Source organism: Hyposmocoma kahamanoa, unplaced genomic scaffold (genome assembly GCF_003589595.1).
Source record: "Hyposmocoma kahamanoa isolate Upper Pololo Valley unplaced genomic scaffold, ASM358959v1 100021, whole genome shotgun sequence".
Lineage (NCBI taxonomy): Eukaryota > Metazoa > Arthropoda > Insecta > Lepidoptera > Cosmopterigidae > Hyposmocoma > Hyposmocoma kahamanoa.
Genome location: NW_020653200.1, coordinates 8,608,123 through 8,633,919, shown reverse-complemented (window position 1 = coordinate 8,633,919; position 25,797 = coordinate 8,608,123). Strand labels below are relative to the sequence as shown.

At 34.8% G+C, this 25,797-nt stretch overlaps 1 protein-coding gene across 6 annotated transcripts in view; it reads right to left on the bottom strand.

Moving 5' to 3' along the window:
• Window positions 1-25,797, bottom strand: part of LOC113230571 (carboxyl-terminal PDZ ligand of neuronal nitric oxide synthase protein) — a 206,509-nt gene that overhangs the window by 141,630 nt on the left and 39,082 nt on the right. For all 6 annotated transcript variants that reach the window (XM_026464994.1, XM_026464924.1, XM_026464602.1 and 3 more), the window contains exon 2: window positions 8,734-8,995. In XM_026464994.1, the coding sequence (XP_026320779.1) occupies window positions 8,734-8,940 (207 nt within the window). In that variant the 5' untranslated portion in view covers window positions 8,941-8,995. The remainder of the gene's footprint in view (window positions 1-8,733; window positions 8,996-25,797) is intronic.

Here is a 25,797-nt window from a genome sequence, read left to right as displayed (position 1 = left end):
TACGTAAGTGTGATTAAAACCACCCAAAAGGCTGAGAAAAAATAATGTTACCAGGGAGTACCGCCTCTCCCAATTAAAAATTAATCTTTTAAGTCATGACCTATCATCATACCTACCATGGATATCTATACCTCTCCCATGGGAGAGGGTAGTTGCAGTGCCACCCAGAGCTTTAAATTACAAACATTTGAGGGGCACTACCAATGCTCCCATCGAAGCTGAATCCGTATCTAATTAGTAAGAAACTTCTAAACTATGTTAGTAGGTACATTACAATATTTTTATTTGACAGCCCATTTAAAGAGTACCACATCTGTCCGCTGCATCAAGACGCCTTGACGCTTTAAAAAAAACACTCATAGCATTAGGGAAACCTTGTATCGCGGGTGTCATGGACACACATAGACAACCATAAATTACATCCAAACTCACGAGGGAAATAAATGTAGGCCATACAAATATTTCTCCCGGGAATCGAACCCGAGACCACTGCGTGGCAGTCCGGCGTGATAACCATTCGGCCACTGAGCCAGTTAAAATTTTTGATTATGGATTGGAAGCCATTCGTACATGCTAATACGAATATTGTTGATACACTGCAGCCCCACCAGCAGCTAAATCGCAATGTAATATTGGACACGTAGGGCGTTGTGCGTTGTATGCTTTTTAAAGTGTTAATAATGAGTTTAAAATATCTTAGATATTTATTGAAACTTATCCGCAGCTCTAAAGTGTATACTGGTTATTATTATATACATAAAAAATAATAATAGAGGTGATCATTTTATAATTCCCTGTTATATAAAGGAACGAAATCCTATTTTGTGGAAAATAAATCATGTGATGAAAATTGACGGAAGCGATAGGAAAAAAGAATATTAATTTCAAAGTCTTAACGTTAGAGCATTACTCCTAAACTACTAACTAAAACACAGTGTATGTATTATGATACCGCCACGCATGCCGCAGGTCGTTTTGAATGTCGTAACTCCTTGCTAGAGATTAGAGTTCGACGACCGATAAATTCATAGCGCATAGGTACATCAGTATAATAACTAACCACTAAAACCACGTCTTGGGAAGGATTATGCATTATATTGAAATTAACAACAGACATTGGATATTCGCAAAGATCGAAATAAGCACAATTTTACCTAAACTTCAAGTGATACACGTAGAATGCATAATAACTCTCTCTGAAATACCGGAATGATTAAAAATAAAAAGCAAAATATCAAAAGAAAATAGTTATGTTCTCACTTGCAATTACAAAAATATTCTTCTAAATACCGTAAACCTAACTACCGTTGAAATGTAACTGCTATATATTTTTAAAATACTATTATCACGGGATTTCAGAGGGAGATACCCTCCACTCTATTTTCTTTGTTATAGTAATTAATTAGTTATTCATCTATGTGTATTACATATTCGAAAAAAAAATTGAAATATAATTAATTAAACACTAAATTTTAATGAATTATTATACAATATTTTGATTAAATATATATATTACATACTGTATATATGTCAATACATACCATTCGCAAATAGCGTATTAAAGTAAACAGAGTCATTTACATTATATAAAGCAACCTACTATTTAAGTCGAGCGTTCATAAATCCTACGCTCGCGGTAGCCATACTCATTCGGTTGTCGAATATTATACAGAACAAAATGTATTTCAAAAACTACAAAAAAACAAACAGTTAATAAAACAAAATCTATGTGAAAACCTGCGAGTTGACGAGGACGACTTTTCTGTATAAAACCTGTGGGTTAAGTAGCTTTACACGAGGGCGGAAGTCCGTGATTTTGAGAAGAAAAAACATTTTTTTAAATTACGGTTTAGTTTTTCTAAACTATATTTTTCAATCCTCTATGGTTTATCTACGTATATAATATAATATGTAATAAAGGAGATTTCCTTTTTACAGTATACACCTTGGCCAGCGATATTTCAACTTCTTCAACCTATCAAAAAAATTTTGTGAAACTGAAATAGTAGTTTATATGACTGTTACATAATGAAAGGCGTTAAAATACGAGTGAGGGCTTATGAAAACATCTCACGAGTGTTTAATGCCTAATTATGTACAGTTACATACACTGCTTTATCCACACACATATTATAAGCTCTCTGTAATGTGTTCAGGAACCGCATGTTACGACTGGCGAAATGGTGGCAAATAAGCACTTTTCTCACGCATGTCACACAACCGTAGTTTTTATTTTTAATTCATAGACAAACTTGAATCGGCCCCAATTATCATATCGTTCGATATCAAGTAACGTGTGAAACTGTCATAATTGTTTATTATTGACATTTCATTTCGAATAAAACTTCATCTAGATTGATATTAGAATTGAGGTCAATCAAATTGTTTTGTTTTTCAGAGGCGTTCGAAATTTGAATGTAATAATAACATCGAATTCGATGTTAGTACGAAGCAATAATAACGTTGTCACAGATAAGAAATTTGTTTGTTGTTTTGTTGTCAGTTTACCTTTATGTTGGTCGTAATTTGCGGTGAACACATTCTAGAGAGTTTATGATATTATGTGTGCAAATAAATTATTTATTTTCTTCCTCCGTTGATTCATTACGGTAAAAAATCAGATTAAAAAGTCAAATGGGGCCAAATCTGGTGAATACTGGAGGTGTGGTAATAGTTCGTATTATAATTCGACAAGTTTTGATGTTCTGATTGCAGACGAGAAACGGAATACTTGAAATTCCGTTTTCTGCATCTTCAAAAATGTATCGACCTCACCTAATTTTATTACTATTTTATTTCTAATGAAATTAAAATTAATTCCGAAAATAGTTTTCATTTTACCTTAAAGTCACGCGTACTCGATGTATCAAACCCTTAGACTTAATTTTTTTTACCGCCCTCGTATATTATGTATGCAACGTCAAAAATCGAACGTCAAAAATACGCTTTGCAACGTCAAAAGTCGAAATGTAATACGAAAGCTTATACTTTCTCACATTGCACTCCCACAATACATGTTGAATAATAAAACTTGCAGAAGCCTCTAAAACTACTAAATGTAAACTCGATGCTGGCGAAATCCAAGAAGGGCACCGCCATTAAGCTAAAAGAATGTAGACAATGGCTTTGATATTTGTAAAGTTAAAAAGCTCCAATTGCAGTAGGTAATAAAACGAAATACCCAATTCTTTCAGGAATTCGGTGGAATATTATTAAACTTAGAATATTTAAGACGGAACGATCAAACAAAAGTAAACTACACATACTATGATTGTCTATCTAGAGGCAGCATGCGTTACAATATCACTGGAAGAAAAAAGTGTTTGTCTTTTAGCAAAAGTTGGCCTTAACCTTTTCCTCAGATAAAACCCATGTCCAGCAGTGCGATCTAATAATTTTAAAATTTTGCGGACATCGAAGCAACAACTTACGAGAGTTTTATAATATATTTTACCTTGTTAATCTTATTGTCCTTTGAATTTCATATTCTTTGCATTATAAAGTAATTATGGGTTAGTATTTATAGTAAAGAACCTAATTTATAAGAAACCTTTTAATCCCTAGAATTAATTGAAATGAAAGCAACAGTAAGAAAAGCTTTTCTCAAAGTATTTTAAATTCTCCGAAAATATGTCTGTTGGAGTATAGATCTATTTATTATGAAGTTAAATCTGTGGAGGAGTTGTGAGAGGGCTTGAGGACCAAGACTCGTTGGAAGGGAGCGAAATTCTATGAATAGACCCATTGTGTCTAACCATGAATAGAGAGTCTCTGCGGACCGAGGCCCTCTTTGTACACAACCAATTTTTATTTTATTAAGGTCCCGGAGATAACTGCCTTTATCGTCCTGATAGCGGAAACTAGGATAATGCCGTCCGTGACAACCCCTTCTATTATTCGAAACTTAAAACTTCATAAAAAGATTTTATTAAGATAACCTTTTGTAGGTTGTTTGTTGTGTGTTGTACTGTTCCAAGTTAAGAAGACTTAGAGACACGAGGAGAAACTAGACAACAGTAGCGTAATCCCAGGCTTACGAAGCCGCTTCGGTCCAATAGACTCAAACACACACACACACACACATACACATCTTTATTCAAATGTTATATAACGGTAGGCCTCGTGGAATAATATAGAACATGATTGATGATTGATTGATTTCTTGCACCACAATTATACACCTATCAGTTTAGGGTTAAGGGAACGTATGCGCATTTAATGCCATAATATGTAGGTCAAGAACATTTCCCCTGTAGAGAAATAGGAGTTCCAATTTAAGAGATCTGTATATTATTAACCGTAATTCGTTTGTTTTACTGTTCAAACAATTTGACTATCCGTCAGTTTTATACTTTACATGAATGAAAAACTTAATCAAAATTGCTCGATCAACATTGAAAACCTTTCGACTCACTCGAAATAAAATTTATAGTCGCCATTAAGGAATTGTTAAGACTAAAACAAAATTTGGGGAATCGACGAAGTGGAAACATTACTAATTGAATTTAGAATTGCTTTCCACGGAACCGGGTGACTTTTAGATTTCTCACCAGTTCGTTTGTTTTGTTTGTTCAGAAAGTCGATACAGTTGGTGTTGATTTTACACCCACCACCTTCATCAATTAGAGAACCATTCACAGACATGAATTTTGCAATTTACACTTTAAAGTTATTAATATACATAACCTATTACTTTAAAGCAAAACAATTGAATTTTAAATAGAGCAAAGCTTAATCGTCTAGGTATGAAATTGCTCCTGAACCCTCGGTTATGAGGGTTCACGAATTCCATTATAGATAGATAGATACACTTTATTGCTCACACACAAGAACAAGAATAGTACATAAACAACTTAAAACTAATGTGGGCAAAGGCGGTCTTATCGCTAAGAGCGATCTCTTCCAGACAACCTTAGAGTTAGAGGAAAGCTAATCGGAGCGGGAGACGTAGTGTGCCAATTTTACAAAAATAAAAATAAAAATATAAAAAAAATAAAATTGTATAAGTAAAAAAATTAAAAAAATACAAAATAATAAAATTAAATAAAGACACATAGTAATTTATAAAATATTTAAAAAATAATGATATATTATACCTACGTAGATATATGTATATATAAATATACCTAAATAAAGTTATACTTACTAATAAGTTATTAGTAATAACTTATACTTACTAATATACATACGTTGCAGACTAGGACCGTGATAAAAGATATTTACGCAATCCGGTTTTGAAAATAGGTAGCGACTTAGAATGTCGGATTTCAAATGGGAGATCGTTACACAATTTTGCAGCCTTAATAGTAAAAAAATTTTTGTAATACTCAGAGCGAGTGAAAGGAGGCTTCAGTAGGTTATCCATTTTAGACCTTAGTTCACGGTTGTGATCATCCCCGAGGAAGTGAAAACGAACATTAAGGTATGGCGGAGTACGAGAGTCGTATAGAACATTGTAAAGTAAGCTGAGAACGTGCTCCTCAAGGCGCAACTTGATAGGGGGCCACTGAAGCCTTCTCCTAAATTCGGCAACATGATCGAACTTGCGCAATCCGTATATGAATCTGATGCAAAGATTCTGTAGACGCTGGAGTTTGCTTAACAGATCCTCGTTAAGGTCAATGAAACAGACATCAGCGTAATCAAGAATAGGTAAGAGCAACGATTGTGCAAGTTCCACCTTAGTCCTCACAGGAAGCAGATTTTTCCAACGCCGCAATGACCCAGAGGCAGCAAACACCCTCCTACTCACCTCAGCGATATGTGGTGGCGACCAAGACAGAGTGGAGTCAAAAAGAACGCCAAGATTTTTAACAACATTACTGTAAGGCAGAGGGAAGGAGTTGAAGAAAAGCGGGGGAATAGTGGCATTATTTAATTTGGCGATTTGCTTCGAGCGTTCAACGACGATGGCCTGCGACTTGTTAGGATTGACCGTAAGGCCATGGGTTCGACTCCAATCGTGTATAGTCGCGAGATCGTCATTAAGTTCGGCGATTAAATTGTCCACGTCGTACACAGGAGACTGAGAATAAATCTGAACGTCATCGGCGTACAAGTGATACTGGCAAGAAAGTAAGGGAGTAAGGGAGTTTATAAAGATGGAAAAAAGAAGAGGAGAGAGAACCCCGCCCTGAGGCACGCCTGCAGTAACGTCACAGAAGCTAGAATGCTTATTGTCAACACGAACACATTGCCGACGCCCAACGAGATAGTGGCGAAACCACTCCACTACCAAATCTGACACAAGGACCGATTTCAGCATTGCTAATAGAATATCAAAGTCAACAGTATTGAACGCGTTGCTAAAATCTAAGAGAACTAATACTGTCAGATGTTGATTCCACATACCCTCGCGAATGTCATCAGATACCTTGGTTAAGGCAGTAACAGTGCTATGCCCTGAACGGAAGCCAGATTGGAAAGGACTAAGGATATTGCACGAGTTCACGAATATTGTGATCTGGCAATGGACAAGACGCTCAAGAACTTTGGAAAGGAACGGAAGAATAGAAATAGGACGAAAATGAGAAGGTAAAGACGGATTGGAGGTTTTAGGTATAGGTACTACAGCAGCTTGACGCCAGCAGCTCGGGAAGGTGCCAGTGTCGAGAGAAAAGTTGAAAATATGGCAAATTATAGGAACAAGAATAGAAGAACCGTGTAAGATCATCTTACGGTTTATTCCATCCAGCCCTTCAGCATTGGATTTAACGGCCAAGATATTTTTCTCAACTTCGCCCTCGGTCACGGGCCTAAAAGAGAAAGCCCGATGTTGTGAGTCGTAAGCGGTAGAGAGCGACTGTAGCGTAGATTAATACTAGTAGAAAGAAAGGAAGGCGTTGTGAAATGAGAGTTCAAGGAGTTAGGATCAAGGTTAAAAGGAGTAGGAGATTTAGACTTGCCCATACCAAGGGTATTAAGAAATGACCATACCTTAGCAGGATCACCATTAGAAACTGAGGCATGTATGTGACGGCGCTGCGCATCCCTGCATACCCTGCTGCAACGGTTCCGAAGGTCCTTAAATTTACGGTGGGTCACGTCAGTGGGATCATTTCTATAACGAACCTTAGCAAGATTGCGCCTAGTCATTAGAGCTTTAATGTCTGCTGTGAGCCAAGGAGCCGGAAGATGCTTCAGCCGGACAGGACGGAGTGGAGAATGGATGTCATAAAGCTGGATAAGCATCGAGTTGAAAATTTCCATCTTCAGGTCGATGGTTTGGGCTCTAAGAACAGCTACCCAGTCAATACCGCCAAGGTCACGCATAAAGCTACCTTCAACAAAGTTCTTAAAATTGCGCTGCATGACCACCCGAGGCTTAAGCTTAGGGCAACGGATTCTGTATGACAGGTAAATGAGGTCATGATAAGAGAAGGCCTCGGCAGGGAATTGACCGTGTACGCTAACATGGTCAGTTGAGGACACAATAATAAGGTCCAACAAAGATGGCTGGCATCCAGGAAAGTGGTGCGTTGAAGAAGATGGGAGAATGCTAAGATTAGTAGAATCCACGATTGAGCGAAGCTGAGTAGAACGGGAGTCGTGTTTATTCAGACAGGTGTTAAAATCACCCATAATGATTGTATTGACTTTGACTTTGACTTTGACTTTGACTTTGTATGATCAACCGTGGGTACCAAGTCTTCCAATAAAGTTTCAAACTTACTAAAATAATCAATATGTAGATTTGGGCTGTAAAAAACTCCCAAAAGGAGCTTCAGTTGGCCCAAAAAAACTTCCACAAAAAGATGCTCAGATGATTCAGAATAAGGAGAAGAGGATTTATCTAAAATATTGAAAGGAAGATTACTTTTAAGGTATATAGCAACCCCACCACCACCCTTACCAGTCCTATCATTGCGGATGAGATGGAAACCAGGAAGCTCGTAGGAAGACGAAGGGAGACATGGTTTTAAAAAAGATTACGAAACTAATATTGCGTGAATATTACTATTATTTGAGAAAGTGCTCACCAAATCAGCATAATGGGCAGGAATACTTTGTGCATTTATATGGGCTGCGTTAAAGTTTTTCGCGACGGCTGAAAAGCTAGCTTCCAGAAGTTCATCTAATGGTCGAGACACACTATGAAAACTAGAATCAGAAAGCGAAGACGCTGAGTGAAAATCCAACCCATCACTCAAAGAGTCATTACTGTTGTAGGCATTAGTTTGCAACATTTAATATAATATTATAATATGTATGTAATTACAGAGAATATAATATATAATAATAAGCAATAAAAATAAAAGATAATTAAGATAAAAATTAAAAAACTAAAATAATGATGATAATAAGAAAACCCAAAATATTCATTATACCCGCCAGCAATGTGAAAGAGAATAGCTTACAATGAAAAAAAATAATTAGAAAACAAGACACAAAAGCATCGGAAATTAATAGGTTATATTGAACTATGTATTGTGTGTGTACGTTATATTTCAATATGCAGTGAATATTTCACGCTTTTAAACTTCGAAAGCGAGCGTCCATTACTTACTTATTTTAAATATTCGCTTCTATTGGAAATCAGATTCAGATGATGAATATCCGTAAAACATGAAAATGATATTTCCAAATGGAATAAATGTATTGCTGCCTATTAACAGGTTATTATAGAAAAGGTTTATTCGCTTGAGCATTATGTGATGGAAGCAAGATATAAAGTACTATATATGGTTTACTATGCACGTATATAATCAGATCTTTGCATGGTTATAAACTTACCTTCGCCTGAAAAGTGATCCCGTAAGAGAAAGCTTCGTCAGGATGTAAAGGGATCCTCGTATCATACTCATCATTTGGCACTAGATTATACTGCTTTGTGGACGGCATCTTCCTTCCCCACTTGAGCAACTTCATCGGCACTCGCCTCCAGGCTCGGGCGGTCAGCACCACTCGCACTATTGGAGCCTTCGAGCCCCTTCTAAACATTGAGCCTCATAATATGAACACCGCCCGTGTTTAAGCCCGAACTTCCTGTCGGAATCTGAAACAAAATAAGAACTTGAATAAAACGCTTCAAATCACATACCTCTAGCGTATCAAGTACGATCAGCGGGTATCATGAAAACCAATTATAAAAAACCAATTATACAATCGAAGCATCTTCTTGTACGCGTGACAGCTGGCCATGCACACAAGCGTTATTTTCAAGTAACTCTTTTTTTATATATGAAATTGGCGCTTTTGTTATTTAAAAGTTTTTTAAATTTTTGCCTCGTTTTCTTATTGTACGATAATTAGACTTCATCACAATTTCTTTGATTTTTTAAATAAAAAGATTCACCTATATTTGTCCGTGTAACATTAGATTCGTTTTATTATACATAAACTGGATATAGTGCAATTTTACATTAGCGGAAAACTCTTGTGTCCTCCTTCACTAAGTTACATAAAAAGGCGTTGAAAGTTTTAAAACGCTTGCTGGTAATCTGCACATTTACAAACAACTGCGTCTAATAGGCTCCTATTAGGGTCAACGAGGATAGTCGCCGCCAATCAGTCCCTGTTGACAAGAACTACACTAGTGGAAACTATAGAGTTTACGTCACAACAGTATCCTGCTCTGGTTGTATTACATGGACAGCGTTTCGCAAACGTCAATTTTGCATTCCAACTGGGAAATTGAAACTGACGCTATAGTCTAATTTCAAGAGCGATCAACGCGCCGACGTTTCTAGCAGAAACTATTGAGTTTACGTCACTGCTCGCTTTCTGATTGTAGAAAATTCGATTACAAATTTTCCAACAAATGAACGAAATAAGCGGATTACACAGTAATAAAAAAGAAGAATTCGTTTACATTAAAATTTATGTTTAATGCTTAAAGCCTCTTTGCTTATTCGAGAATACTTATTATACGTATTTTAGTAACGTCATTATTTTATAGTTTATGTTAAAATTTATGACAATAATAAGTTTTGAGACTTTCATGGTTAAATAAGAGTATAACTAGCATTGACTTTTATTTGTAAGTCAATGATAACTAGGCTTGTTATTATTTGTGGTCATCAATAAGCGACAATTCTCGATAATGTTAACCATTTTAGTAATGGCAACGAGTGAAAACAATGTCAAGACAACCGTTACCACGGTTATTTAATTGAAATATGTTCATTAATTTGTTATGTAAATAACTGAAATTCATTATAGTAACGAAGTATAAATTGTAAAAAAACGAAGAGAAGGAAATTAATAACGAAAATTTGTTACGTTAAGTATAACTGTTTCAAAATAATGTCCGACCTTCCACATGAAGCCGCATTAGTATCTCTGATATGGTTTCATTGGTAGGTTAGAAGTATATAAAGATAAAAGAATTAACTTCCAAATTACACGTAACTGATTTACTAAAAATAAACATTGATTTTCTTCTGTTCTAAAGGTAATACAAACAGATAATTAGATCAGTAAGTTGAAGGCAAGTTGAGCAACATGAGCTTGCAATGAAATTCTCCTGGAGCTGCGAGACTCGACTGAGTTCACGATGTGGTCCCAGAATATTAATAAAGTTGGTTTGTTTGAGATCCCATTTCTATACCTGATACTATGGATTACAAGCTCTGCAATATTGTTCTTTAGCCACGACATTGAGTAGCATTTTTTTATAAATTATTATTTATCAGTTCTGATATAAAGCGAAAATTGGTTTTCAACTTCTAGTACGAATACAGTAAAATACAAATCTTAAACCTTACCCCGCTTAATAACTTTACTAAAATACCTTTATTCTAATATCCTTCTAAGGCCCCATGTACATTACAATGAAAATATTGCGTTCAAATTATATATATATATATTCTACATATATCACCATTAGAGAATAATACATTTTTCATACAAAACTCCATACTTGCTTGGGCCTGAAGCATGTAATTATGTTTATTACATTTTAAAGTATGTACATTGGGCCTTTAGGATTTTGAATAAATTTGATTTTTTAAATTTGTTTTTTAAATTTTGATTTTTAATAATAAAATTTGTTGTGTTTTAACAAGATATTCAATACCTTTATCCCGCTTTCTGGGGGTCTTCCTCCTGGACACATTGTTATGGCCGATCTGGAAGTCTTTAAATCGGCTGCGGACTCACATTGGCCGAAGTAAGTAAGAACATTTTTTTCATATAAGAATTTTCGAATGGTTGTAACTTGGATTGTTTGTGCAGATTCAAGTGATGGCCCACCTTACATTGCGCCCTGCGTGTCTTGACACCTGCACGCTTCAGCATTTAATGGCGGTTACTAATGACGCGGTCGGCGTGGCCGTATTACAAATAATTATAACCTGTGATTTTGTTTAACTCATTTTTTATAATTCATTTATTGAATCAGAAAAGCATATTATTAAATATGTTAATATTATTATGGATATATCTATTTTAGACTCTCGCCTCCCCAACGGACTAAATGATACATTTTGAATTTTAAAACGGAATTTCCCAGCAATAACACGGTCGGCCGTAATCACGGACTCAATTTTAGAACTGACGAACGATGTTAGACTTATCAGGCAGCACCGTTTCTACATTTAAAACGCTAAAAGATGGCAGCGAATCTGGAATTAAACGGTTAATTACTATTATTGTTATTATTATTTTGATCATCATCCCCAGTGAGCACAAGTAGGTATAAGATATATAACATAATATAATCATTGATCATCCAACAAACTGTTTTCTTTTTTCTGCACTTTCTCCTAATGTGGTAGGTATCGACACTATTTTAATTATGTACCGTTGAATAAGAGTAGGTACTCGTACTATACGATGTATAAATTATATGTCATCATGATCATGTAACTCGGAAGAAGTCCACCGCTGAACATAGGTCTCCCTTTCCAGACTAGTCGGTCGCACGCGACTTGCATCCATCGGTTACCCGCCTTTGCCTTCACCAGGTCATCCATCCGTCTGGTAGGGGACCGTACCACTGAACGCCTTCCGGTTTGTGGTCTCCATTCGGGAACCTTTCTGCCCAGACGGCTGTCAATTCTACGAGCTACGTGCCCTGCCCAATGTCACTTCAAGTTGCTAATCCTTTTAACTATGTCGGTGACTTTCGTTCTTCTACGGATCTCCTCAATTCTGATTCGATCACGTAGAGAAATGCCGAATACTGCTCGCTCCATAACTAGTTGAGTGACTTTTTTATATAAATATTTATTTTAATATAAATTATATGTATGTACCATAGTTGTTATTAATATTGGTTAACTAATAAATTGTATTTTAGTATTGATTAAGTGCCTGTTGATAAGTGCTAAATTATTGAACAAAATCATATTACAGAAATTAAACAATATTTAAATTAATTTATAGCTATATGAATCTAATTTTAATTATTACAAGTAGAAACAAATTGTTTATTAATTCAATGTGACAAATACTTCATGAATATTGTATACTACTTAATGGGATACGTGTTAGACATTGAAATACTTATTTAAGTTTTTAGGAACGTGTAGTTAAGTATTCCGTACATTACCTGTTAAATAAATATATAAAGTATACGAAAAAAAAAATTAGTAAAATTGTGTTTTATTCTAAAAATATTTAGAGATATAGAGATAGGTTATAATTGTCAATTCTCAAAATAAAAATTTAAGCAATAACCAATGCCGAATATACATACAACGAGATTATCCGATTGTGGCTCTTAGGCCGTGAACGTAAACACCTTATAATGTTTAGTAATGAAGTTGCCCAATATATTTTCGTATAAGTTTTTTTACAAGCTTCTAACTCAAATAATTATAACTGACGAAAAAACTATGCATGTATAAAATAAAATACAGTACCTTATACAATCGAATAAGTAGATATTTCTACGTTAATGCTTAGTGAAGCACTTTTGAGAATACACTGTAACAAAACCGGCGAAGTAAAACTAAGATTTCACAAAAGTTGAAAACTCAACCTTCTTCGTGTCACGATGAAACTAAAGTTTCTGCCGTTATTTGTTTCTAACGAGACAGGAAATTCAATTCTAGCTTTGGTGGTTTGGAACTTGACATTGGCTAGCGATTGATTGCTATTCGTGATTGTCTCTCAACAAAGAGGTGCCTATGCTGTCAATTGCAATAAATGGCACTATAGGACCCTCCGATGCACATTGTAGCTCAACACGAGGGTGTGCAATGTGTATAAATTGAATAATATGATACTCGTTTGAAATTGATACCGAGCGCGCACGTGTAATTGCAAAACAAGCCAATACAAAAAGACTACGCAGTGAAACGGATGAAGATCATTTTATAATTTAAAAACTTATAATGTGCACCAATGCAATGTTTGCACAGAATTCGAAATATAAAGGAAAACACATTTTTCTATTGGTGAATTTGGATTCTAGCAGGAAAAGTTGTAATCGGCTGTAGCGTCGTTAATGAGGAACTCGTCGAAGGAATGATACCGAACACAGCGGGACAAAGGACCGGAATGACTTTATTGTCCCGGATTGGAGAAACTTTTAACGAAGCTCTTACGACCACATGACATGTAATCTGGACCAACCTGACTGTAGTGAGTTTGGTAGTAGAGTTACATTACGTAATAGACCACATTGACTACCTAGTGGGACGTGAAGTAAAATAAAATCTTATGTCCTTTTCTTTCTGAACCTTTTCCTTTTCTTATCGAAGAAACAGATGCATTAAACTTAAATTTAGTTTGCTTTTGCTCGAATCGACGCCGGAGTTTTTTTTTGTGATGACAAATGACGGGACAGCAAATCATGCACCTGGTAGTGGTAAGCAACACTGTCCATAGCAATTGGAGTGCCAATTTGATCAATCGCGAAGATCTTATCAGAAAAAATCAAGTAAAATCGTGATTTTGCAGATAACTGGTTACTCTTTGTTGCAAAATGGGCGCACTGACGTTGAAGTAACAAAATTGACGTCGAAGTAACAGAATTTCCTGTATCTAAAATTGATGCCCTTCCCACATCATTGAAACCGCAATTATTATAATCTCAGTACAGACTACTAAAAAAACCGACCTCAAAAGTCATTCATCCCCTAGTTTGCCACCCTTACAGGCGGAATATTTTCTTCAAATTTAAATGGGACCACATCTGAAGTACCCAAAAAGTAGAAAAAAACAGTCGCATTGAGAACCTCCTCCTTTTTTTAAAGTCGGTTAAAAACAGTGTTATAAATTATATTAAACTGAACCATACTTAACCCACACCTTTTGTATATTATTATTTTCTTGGCACTAGACTTCACCGGGCAGTACCAGGAAATTGATTTTGTGATTTTACAGCCGGCCTCAGCTATGAAAAGCGATGGTAGATGCGGAGCCCCTAGGCTGATTTAGTAGAAACTACCAACACCCTTTCAAATAGTTTAAGTGACTTAAAAGGGATCTCTTTGGTAAAATCACTTTAAGCAGAAACACGCTAACAAAATTGGAGCATATCTGTTTGTGGATTTAATTTCTGGTAACAAATAAAACTCCTATTATTAATATTATGTATAATCATGTTAGTGTAGCATTATTATTTTGACAAATCACGTTTATTGCAAATAAATGTGGACTTGATTTGATTAGGAAATGAAACTATTTTTCCGGATTTAAATCGCGTATATTTGTTTTTTCAAACAAACCGATCACCAGTTTGGGATCCAGTATTTCCTCTAATGAAAAATCCCAAACAGACATAAGACTGCAGTACTAATTAATATGTTTTAGTTTATTCTAATTTCTATTAATAATTAATAATAAATTAAACTTAATAAAAATTCATTCAATAAAATAAAACTTAATGTAGCGTAAATTGGAACGTTTTCTTTGTAAAATTAAAAATAAGGTATTTAATTAATAACTATTGTAACAACAGTGAAAAAATGGGTGGTTTGCATTAATATTAGACATAACTGGTTGAAGACTGTACCACCTCAGTCAACCGTGACCATGGGACCTGTAAAGGGCCCGAAACAAACAAATATACGCGATTTAAATCCGGAAAAATAGTTTCATTTCCTATGTGTAACAATCGCGAAAACCTAAGAACTTGATTTGATTATATTTTGTTGTACAATTATGTTATATTTTTCATCGAAGCGTGCTGGTCCCAACCCAAAAAAGCATGGAAACACGGTGAATAATGTAGAAATGAGAGCTTTCTGCAATATGTGCGATGTCAGAAGCGTGGAGTGGAGATCCATGGTCTCTATCTACCCTATTAGGAGACAGGCATGATGATTTGTATATGTGTATGTATCTATGGAGGTTAACTAAAGAAACTAATAATCTCATTTTAAAAAGTATCTTCGTCTACGTAAGGTACCTTAAAGCTCGAGTAATTTTAATTGTAAGAATCAGAGCCTATGTAAAGTTTTTTGTAATGTACTTGTTCTCGTAAACTGAACGCGCAAATTACGTTACAAAAGCATCGCGTTTGTAGCATTTACAGACAAATTTGTTTCGACTAAATGTTGGTCTGAATTACGCTTTGTCTGAATGGTTCTTGTTTTGTTTGCGTTGCTTGAATTAGCTACATTTTGTTTAATGAATGTATTTACACTCGCCATTTCTAGACAAACAGCGACAGAGAAACTTTTCAAAAGCAATGTTTTCGTCTAATTATTAAGTACCTTGATGTTTAAAGGGAAATCTTTAGATTTGCTTGGATCATTACAAACAAACATAAAGCGTATTGTTATAAAATAAATAAAATTAAAGGTAAGACAATTCTTTCAAATAAAAAAATACACTTATAAATTAAATAGAACAAAATTCTTTTCTTTTTAAATAATCATAGAAACATAGGAAATGAAACTATTTTTCCGGATTTAAATCGCGTATATTTGTTTTTTCAAACAAATCGACGTTTCGGGCCCTTTACAGGTCCCATGGTCACGGTTGACTGAGGTGGTACAGTCTTCAACCAGTTATGTCTAATATTAATGCAAACCACCCTATTTTTTAACTGTAGTTACAATAGTTATTAATCAAATACCTTATTTTTAATTTTACAAAGAAACATTCCAATTTACTCTACATTAAGTTTTACAAATTATTTTATTGAATGAATTTTTATTAAGTTTAATTTATTATTAATTATTAATAGAAATTAGAATAAACTAAAACATATTCATTAGTACTGCAGTCTTATGTCTGTTTGGGATTTTTCATTAGAGGAAATACTGGATCCCAAACTGGGGGTACGGAGAAACCCTCTTCCCTGTTGAAATTAGGATGTTTTTTAATTTCAATGGCCTCTGGCAGCATTATTGGTAGATAACGGACTTCTTTTGCATGGACCTAGGGTTTGTCAAACTTCATTGAATGTGTAGGTTTATCCATGACATGCTCGCAGACTGCAGACTTGTTTACGCGACGGTGTTTGACATCAGCTGTATGTTCTTTGACGCGGGTACAAATACTTCGCTTAAACGTTAAAAAATTACAAAAATAGAGTCTAGGTTGTTCCGCATTCATTTAGTATGCTAGCCGTTGAGTTTTAACATCTTGTAAATTTATTCTTGCTGAGTTTAGTTCTTACATTGCAGTTAGTCCCCCTCGTAAAACTGCTGCGTGATCATCTTGTCTTGTCCCGAAGGTTAAAGGAAGGAGATAGTACTCTAAAATGGCTAATAAAATTCCTGAAAACAATATTTGTTTGAACTCGACTCTTTTTTGCAATTTCATTCATGTATTATTTCATAAAGTAGCATGTTACTGCAACCACAATCCACAGGTACTGCAGGTGATCTTTCTAAAATCGTACACGGTAAAAACAGATTACTTAGAAAAAGACAAAATTCTTTTTATGAAGACAAATTTATTAAATCCAACAAAACGATCCTCTCCCTATAGACGCTAGAGAATAATTACTTGATAATAGTAAAAAAACGTCTCAAAGGTGTATTTTAGTTATAAGACAGAAATATTTAATTCAAGAGCAAATTAATTTACCTCAAGTCACAAAGCTACTCTAGATTCAACAAAATATTTATTAGTTATTAGAAATGTACGATTTTCAAAAATTGAGAGGTACTTAATTATTTGACTGAAGTTTTATGTTTTCTAATATGAAAAGCGTAAATTTACAGGGTTATGGACCCAACGGTATAGTGCCAAACCTTAACGTAACAGAAATACGACGGAATCTGCTCAAATACTTGAGTACCGTTCAGTGTCATATAAATGCTACAATGGCAGACAACACTAATAATTTGAAACATATGAGATGAATTTATACTATTGAAGTTAACAAAACGATAGCGCGTTTCAGAGTACAACTGATGCCATCTAGCAGTAGCGCGATGGAACTAATTGCTTGTTGAAGTTGTACTTGTTACAAGTGTAGTTTGATTTCATGCAAATCAAATTTCTTAAATTATGACTACAAATAACACACTAACAAACTAGAGATACTACGTATTGTTTCTTTGGATAAAATTTACTGTTTATGATTTTTATGATTACAAGCACAAGTAAAAGCAATCGTTACCGCGTGCGCCTTCGGCGTCATGTCACGTCAACATTAACTATGAAAACGCAACGAAATGTTGCTTTAAAAATATACTCTGGAATTTATAATATTAATCTGAATAGCAAACTACTTTTTTTGTTTAAAAATATATTTTCTTATTATACACTCAAGAAATTTTGAATTCATTTAAGATTATTTAAATTTGATGTAAGAGGTAAAAATTTCTTGACGTAAGTAATGTCCAATTAATTGATTAGAAATGAAATAAAATCTTGAAGTGAAGGTATTTGTCTGAAAGTTAGAATAAAGTTAAGAGTAAAATTGTATTAGAGAAAGATAAGCAGTATTTCTGTAATGACAATATTTTATTACTTTTAATAAATATTTTTTCAGAATTAGCAAATATTTTGAGAAATTGCTCTTTCTTATTAGTAGAATTCCTTTTTTTCTGTGTATAACGTAATTTTTAAAACAATGGCTTTTCCTAGTAGGTATACCTACTACAGAATCAAAAACGAGCAACATGTATTATTATTTTATATTGAAGGGGGCAATATAAATTAAATACTAAGAAATAACTACGATAACGTAACATATTGAAAGCTGTTATAGTAAAGATATTGTATATATATTAAGGTTACCAATGTATAAGTATGTAGGCACGAATCTTTTTTACTCAAAGGCGTTTTTGAGATTAACATATAGATTATCGTCCATGTGAACGGACTCAAAGGCCACCGTTAATCGAAAGATATTGGTTTAAACTTGAAATATACGAACATACAATATTGTTGCTTCAACATAAATGGTTTGCGAACAATTTAATAATCTTTATGTTTTTAGCCTGGGCAATTTCTTGCTCGTAATCATATTCTAGCTTAATATAGAATAAAGTGTACACAAACACGTTTAAAAGATAACATCATCAACCCATTCATACGTCACGGTCCTGGACTCTCATTCTCCGTCCTACATCTATCCGGAACAATTACTGTAAAATAAGTAAAAATAACAATAATAATAAGTTTATTTCCTTTACACACAACTTAAACAAGAATAAAACAATCTTAAGTAAGTAAATAAAACGTTTGTTGTCTCTGTTGATATGTGGGATAAGTAAGCAAAGATTAGATTAGTTTATAGAAAGCAATATGTTAGAAAAAAAATGTGTGTGTGTGTGTGTGTATGAAACATAAGTTGACAAGTCCTACCGTGCATAAGTTCAAATCAACATCATATATTTTTATATGTCTGTAATTATCAACTGTATGTTATACTGATAATTGAACGACTATCGTCTATTATATACTATTCAAAACGATCCATTGGTTTGTACCAGTTACGTATAAAACATGAATAATTAAGTACAAAAGTCAATGGTCTTCTTTTGAAAAGGTGTGTACGTGGCGTGTACATTACACAGTGCCAAAATATTAATTGATTTACGTAGTCGGTGCAATATACTTTACGCTTTGTACGTATTCATTGTATTATTATAATATATCGTAATTTTTAGATACTATTTTACATTTAAATTTATATTTCTATGTATGGAGAAAATTATCAAAGCTAAAGTTAATAAGGCTTAAAGTTTTAATTACGACTCTGGCCTGTATTGCATTCGAAATGCTAACGGCGCGGACGCTAACGTAATCTCTGTGCATAGAAGAATAGACTTCCAAAGTCAAAGCAGCCTGGCCTTCAACTTTGCTATTTTTTTAATTTTACTTAGCCTAATAAATAAGAAAATTATTTATATATAGAAATAGAAATGCATTTACACAAATGTATTAATTTTTGAGAAGATATGTTTGGTATCCCTTTTTAGGTCAACGCCATTTTATGATACGTAAATATTATTTACAATCCTGTTATCACAAGATGGGCTATTGAAAATTTACGAACGTTCACATAAAAAAATATTCATTCGCCTGAGATTCCATCACATAAATAAATTATATGAAAGAGTAATGCTAATATGAAAATAATGAAAGACGAGAAATAAAAAAGCTGTATTCGCTGTTGCGCCTACTTTTCGCGATATTTTTCGTTAAAATGCTATCATGTTGGGTTCCTTATAAACCGAGCAATCTATATCCGTGTTATTACCTGTCCAATTATTGCGTTTGCCATGAAATTGACTTTCCTTTGTCTTACTAAAGCAGTGTGTATATGTAATGGAATGAGCTCTCGGAGAGAATACACTGCGCAGTCAAATTCAATGATGGTCTTTACGATTCACGAGAATAACATGTGTTATTTATTTAGAACAGTGCAGAGATATCCTGAATCAATATAAGTTTAGCTTAAGAGTAAATTATTACACTTAAGATATTCGAATAAGTGGATTTTTTTTACGAAATAATAACATTATATTGACAATGTAGCAAGTAATAACTGCCTCTGTGGCTGAACGGTTACCAAGTTGGACTGCCACTCAGAGGTCCCGGGTTCAATTCCCGGGCCGGGAGAAAAATTTTTGTATGTCCTACATTTATTTTTCTCGTCAAATTGGGTGTAATTTGTGGTTGTCTATGTGTGTGTTCATGGCGCCCCCGCCACCCGCGATACAGAGTTTCCCTAGTGCGAGGCAATGAGAGTAAAAAATAAAAGAAAAATAACAGTAGTTACTCTCTAACTACCAACAAACAACAAACGCACTCTGTATGGTAACCAATTATCATGGTACATACTCTTTGTTCGGTGCACTGCGCTATGCTGACACTCAACGCCTTCTTTAGCGGCGCACGAGTTGCACAACAAACTCTCAGTCTGCCACCGGCGCTCACGCGCACTAGCTCGGTAGGAATCGCCGAGTAAATTACTCTAAGCATCCACTTTCACCGAGCACCAAGGCCATTATTTTCCTATGAAAACGCCATATCGATGCTCATCGACCCTCGTACTGTGAAATTTTATCATTACCTATTCCAAGTTATATATACCTTACGTTAACAATAGTAGACGTAAAGATTGTTGTTAATAAGTAAAATGCACATTACACCTTTTAAGGACAGCACCGTCATTTCGTTTCGAAACGACCTAAAAAGCAACATTAGCTAGGAATTACCCTTGTGTTCTTAATGAGGAACACATAAATAAACTAAACCGCACCATTATTCAAGAAAATTAGCTATTTTTAACCCCAAAACGAGCCCACGTAAATTTCTGGGCTCGTGAAGTCGGTTTATTAAAAAGATGTAATGCTCAGTGGCAGCAGGTGTCAGAGGTAAGAGGCAATAACCTTCATCAACGAAGGTTGGGCGCTAAGTCAGTCACGAACAGCGTTCAGGGAGTTAACACCACCCTTAAAGACCTCATTTCTTCCACTGCAACAAATTTTGTGAAAAATTACAATGTAACAGTATATAGAGCAATAAAACAGCTCGAGCTGTCTCTTAGGTGGCTGCAGAATAGAATTACTAGAGTTAATTAAAAACTTGGACGAAGTTTTCATTTTCAATTCTCTGTCACGATATTGATTTATTTCGGAATGTAGTTCGTTATGTACAGAATGTTTAAAAATAAGATTAGTTGGAAGCTTAAAGATTAATACCATCTTTGTGCCCTTTGCAACAAAAGAAAAAATACTTACCTACAATGTACATAAATATTATTTCTCTTGGTGCAAGTTAATCCAATTACTTTGTTGATGTTCGTATTCAGTAATCAGCATTGCCGGGCGCAATTAATGAAACAAGATTTTAATTATATATAAAGAAAATTTGCTTCGATCATTTGTGCCTTTCTCAACTTTTACGAATAATATTATGTAATCAACTAGCCTGTGTGCTCTTAGTTGAACTAAGTTGCTTGACAATCTGAGAAGGGTCGTTTGTAGTAACGTAGAGACTGTTAGCCTCGTTGGATGTTTGAGTTTTCACCATATGTAAAGTACTTGCCGCTGACAACAGACTAATGTTGGCACAAATCCGAAACTTTGACAATACTTTTATTTACACTTGCTACATCGATATTATCTTTTAGCTGAATTGGGATTCAAACCAGTCCGTATTTATTGAGATAAGGTTTTTAAAGGATTTATTTCTTTGATTTGACTACAAGCAAGCACATTGTACATATTTGTAGATACTTTTATATGCAATTACCTGTTTCTCACGTTGATGAAAGCATCGAACATCGAAAAATCATATGAAAAACTCAACACCTGACAATAAGGTTTAGGTTAATTAAATAAAAATTATTTAGTACGATCATTCAGACAATCTCCATCTACACTGTTAAAACATATCAGTGACTTATTCAAGACAACATTGGTAAAGTTGTGGAATAAATGAACAATGACATTGTACCGAACCAATTGCGGTAATCTATATGCAGAAGCGTATCCGTACCCACACACTGAAGAAAATCGTCAGCAATTCAAGTGGAATCTCTCGTAACATACATTTCCGCCTGTCAATTACCACAAATTACCGCTGTCGCCTTATGTGCAAAGATGACACAAAATATAGTTCCATGGCCCTCTTAGTAGGAATTTGCTCCTATTCTCTCTTTGATCTTTAAGTGTTAGTAAAGGGTAAATGGTGAATCATCAATCGTTTTAGTGATTAACTATTTCTAACAGTGTTTGTTCCATGTAACATCAACTTTACTATTCTACGTTGTCATTGTAATTTGTATACGCAATACAGATAATTCCATTAATTCAATCCTTTATCAACAAGTACATTAGTCAGTGCCAATTTTTTTGTTTATTCTCGGCAAGATATGTACAAGAGGAGATGCAATTTAAAGTCTCCGTACGAGTAAAGAGACGTTATTTAAGGTACAATAACATACCTTGGCCTCGAAAGGCGACCACTACGTACTTGTTTTTGTTGTGCTAAAAATTGGTCAATTAAAAACATTTGCCAAGCCCAGATATAAGTAATTGCAACGATAAGGAATAGAGGAGCTTGACACAAATATGATATACATAACAATTTCTTTCGTAATTATTTATAAAGTGAGCAGAAGAAAGTCGATTAATTCGCATGTATGAATCCTAGCAAACCAAGAAGTGCAGAAGTGGTACTTTATGTGTATGTGACGGTTCATCGGTCGTTGAGATAAAGCACGTGTTTCCTGTGAGAATAACGGCTAATTAGATTTTAGAGCGTGTGTTACGCCGACTAAGAGCACAATAAAAGTAAGCACTTTAAAATATAGTATGATGTTCAATGAAAAGAATCACCCACTCAGATTTATCATTTAACCACAGAATTGGCCACTTTTTCATAAGTTGATGTTATCTTAATGTGACGTCCTAAAAATGTATGCGTTCCCTACGATATGAGAAATTATCCCTTCTAAGTGTGAAAAGCTATCTATCTATTTGTCTATTGCAATTTCTGATATATGTACTTTGATGGGTTAAATATTATAGTAGCAGTAGAAGTCCTCGTGAAACAGCTCGTCAAGGGAAGTACTGCCATGCACCTCATCTATTTCTGACGCCAAGCAGTAATGTGCTAATAATAATAATATTAATAATAATAATGACGCACACACTCAACACAGCCCAGCACTAAGAAAACCCTGTATCACGGGTGCCATGGACACACAGATAGACAACCACAAATTACACCTAAACTCACGAGAGAAATAAATGTAGGCCATACAAATATTTCTCCCGGCCCGGGAATCGAACCTGGGACCTCTGCGTGGCAGTCCGCCATGGTAACCGCTCGGACACGGAGGCAGTTAAACAATGTAACCATTACTGGGCTCCGGTATTGAAAAGTAAGGATGATGGTGAAAACAAGCGCACAGGACTTTATCAACTTATGTCTCGAGGTGAAGGGTGCGGTAGCAGTGCTCCTCAGATCTTTTTATAACTTCTTACTATAATATTATAACTTCTTACTTCACAATGCGGCGATGCATTCTAAATAAGCGGCAATTTTCTACAAATTTATGCTTGGTAGTATGTATTATATTTGCGTACATAATTGATAATGAAAAATTGTACTAAGTGGAAAAACTACTCGAACGAAAGTCCCATTAATTAAGTTCTTCGCACCATTTCAGTCTGAAATAATACATTTCCGCATACCTCTGCAATTAATCTACCCGCATATCGTATTCATTACTCAGTGAGAACGCTTCTTATTGAACGTTACCGCCGTTAAAGCAGCTCATGTGATGGAAGATAATGGCTGAAGAGGTACCCGATAATGTCATAGTAATCAGTAGCATAGTAACTACAATAAGACATGTTTGATAATTCCACGGAAGAAAAAAACAATGTAAGGGCGTTAAGCTTGCTGTTGCCAAATCTCACAATTCTATAATGTTAAACACTATGAAATCTTGATACTGATTGGACGTAGTTCTAATTTAATAATTGTACATTTTTATAAAAAAACCGACCTCAAAAGATCGTGGAATTACATTTATTTTCCAAGTTTTATTGAAGTCGGTTCCCAAAAATGCGCGAAGTCAGATTCATCCCCTAGTTTGCCACCTATACGAGTAGTATAGGAATATGTTTATATTATATGGAACTAATACTAAGGTATCATTATTTCTAACAAAAAAAGAATCATCATTGTCGCATAGCATGCATACAAAAATAAATACAGTTGAATTGGGAACCTCCTCTTGTTTTTTGAAGTCTGTTAAAAAGATGTAACAAATTTTGGATTGTTAATATAATTTACACTGTACTCAGTTTGCATATCGCTGAAAGTTCAATACCTGCGTAATTTTAATAAATTTCAATGCTGCAAGTTCCGAGGTTTCGATTTTATAATTGAAATTTCATTCAATGTGCTGCCGTCTAGCGGCAACACCTGAAATAAAAATGATTAACACTAGTCAACGTTCTCCAAACAAAAGTCGACCATATTGCAGCGATATAAGAAGTACTTTCGTTACTTATAACAAAAAATCTATTAGGACAAAAAGAAGATGGAAAAATGTATTAAAATAAAATAAGACTTAACGATGATATGAAAGAATACGTACCTACCTAGCAAAATAAGGCATTTAAACACGAATTTCGAAGATTTCCACGAGATAATTGACACGACCATAGCGTACAAATGGCGTAAAAAACGAACATGGCGGACTGAGCTCAAGTACGTGGACCTCCGCGCACTGTTGGTGTACGTATCACGTCCGCTAACTACTTCTACTGTATTTATTGTTATGTGGTTAACTCCATTCAGACGCCGCAGCATGGTTTACATGTGTGCACGCCCGCCACGCGCTGTGACGCACACATTTGCATAATAATGATAGACCCGTGAGACGACCAGTGCTATGCAACGCGAGTGCATCGCAAAATTTTGCGAATGTGTGCGTCCGTGCACGACAAGAGGCGGGCGCGCACACATACAAACCGCGCTGCTACATTTTGTATGAAGTTACCACACTTGTCTTATTACACTAAGTCAGTAGTGACTACGCTACAATTAAACCTTAAAAAAATTAGCAACAGGAAGGTAGTAATTTATATTCGTGATTGTATAATCGTACGATAGTCGAAATACTTAAATTGATACCAGCAAGTGGACTTCCATTAGGATGAACGTGTTTAATATCCATAAAGAGGTAGGTACTTTAACGGATTAAATTTTACTGTGCGTACTTTGGCGGCTGGCGTCTGATCTTGCAAAATGAAATGTTGTTTTTGTTGTCGGCCAGTGTTTTACGTTAGCTTGGTTAAAAGTTTGACAATAATTGACATTTTATATAACAAAACATAAGATGAAAGCCGTATTGTGTTATGAAAAACACTTTTACCAACGAACTAATAAGAAAATTAAGGTTGTTATTTGTTCGGATTTACCAAGTATGGAGGGGAAAAGTAAGTTAAACAATATATTGCCTCCGTGCCCGAACTGTTACCATGCCGAACTGCCAACGCAGAGGTCCCAGGATCGATTCCCGGGCCGGGAGAATTATTTGTTCTCTCGTGAGTTTAGACATAATTTGTGGTTGTCTATGTGTGTGTGTCCATGGCACCCGCGATACAGGGTTTCCCTAGTGCGGGAATATGTTGAATGTGTGCATTATTATATTACTACAGTGAATTTTTTAAATCAAGCTTTACTTGTGTACAACGCAAAACGTTATTTGTTTCATAAACAACGGAACACGCAAAACGCAATCAGTTGAAATAATGAAATTGATTAACCACTACCTACTACTAATTTCTAAGGCAGATTACCGTGAAAGGTATGAGTAAAAAACTCAAGGTATTGGATTCTTTATAGACATTTATTCACTATCATAACTAAATATTTATCTTAAAACATCATAGACACAGTTCCATGGACTTTCGTCATCCAAGTACGTAGGAACTACACAAAAAACCTTTTATACAAAATAATCCT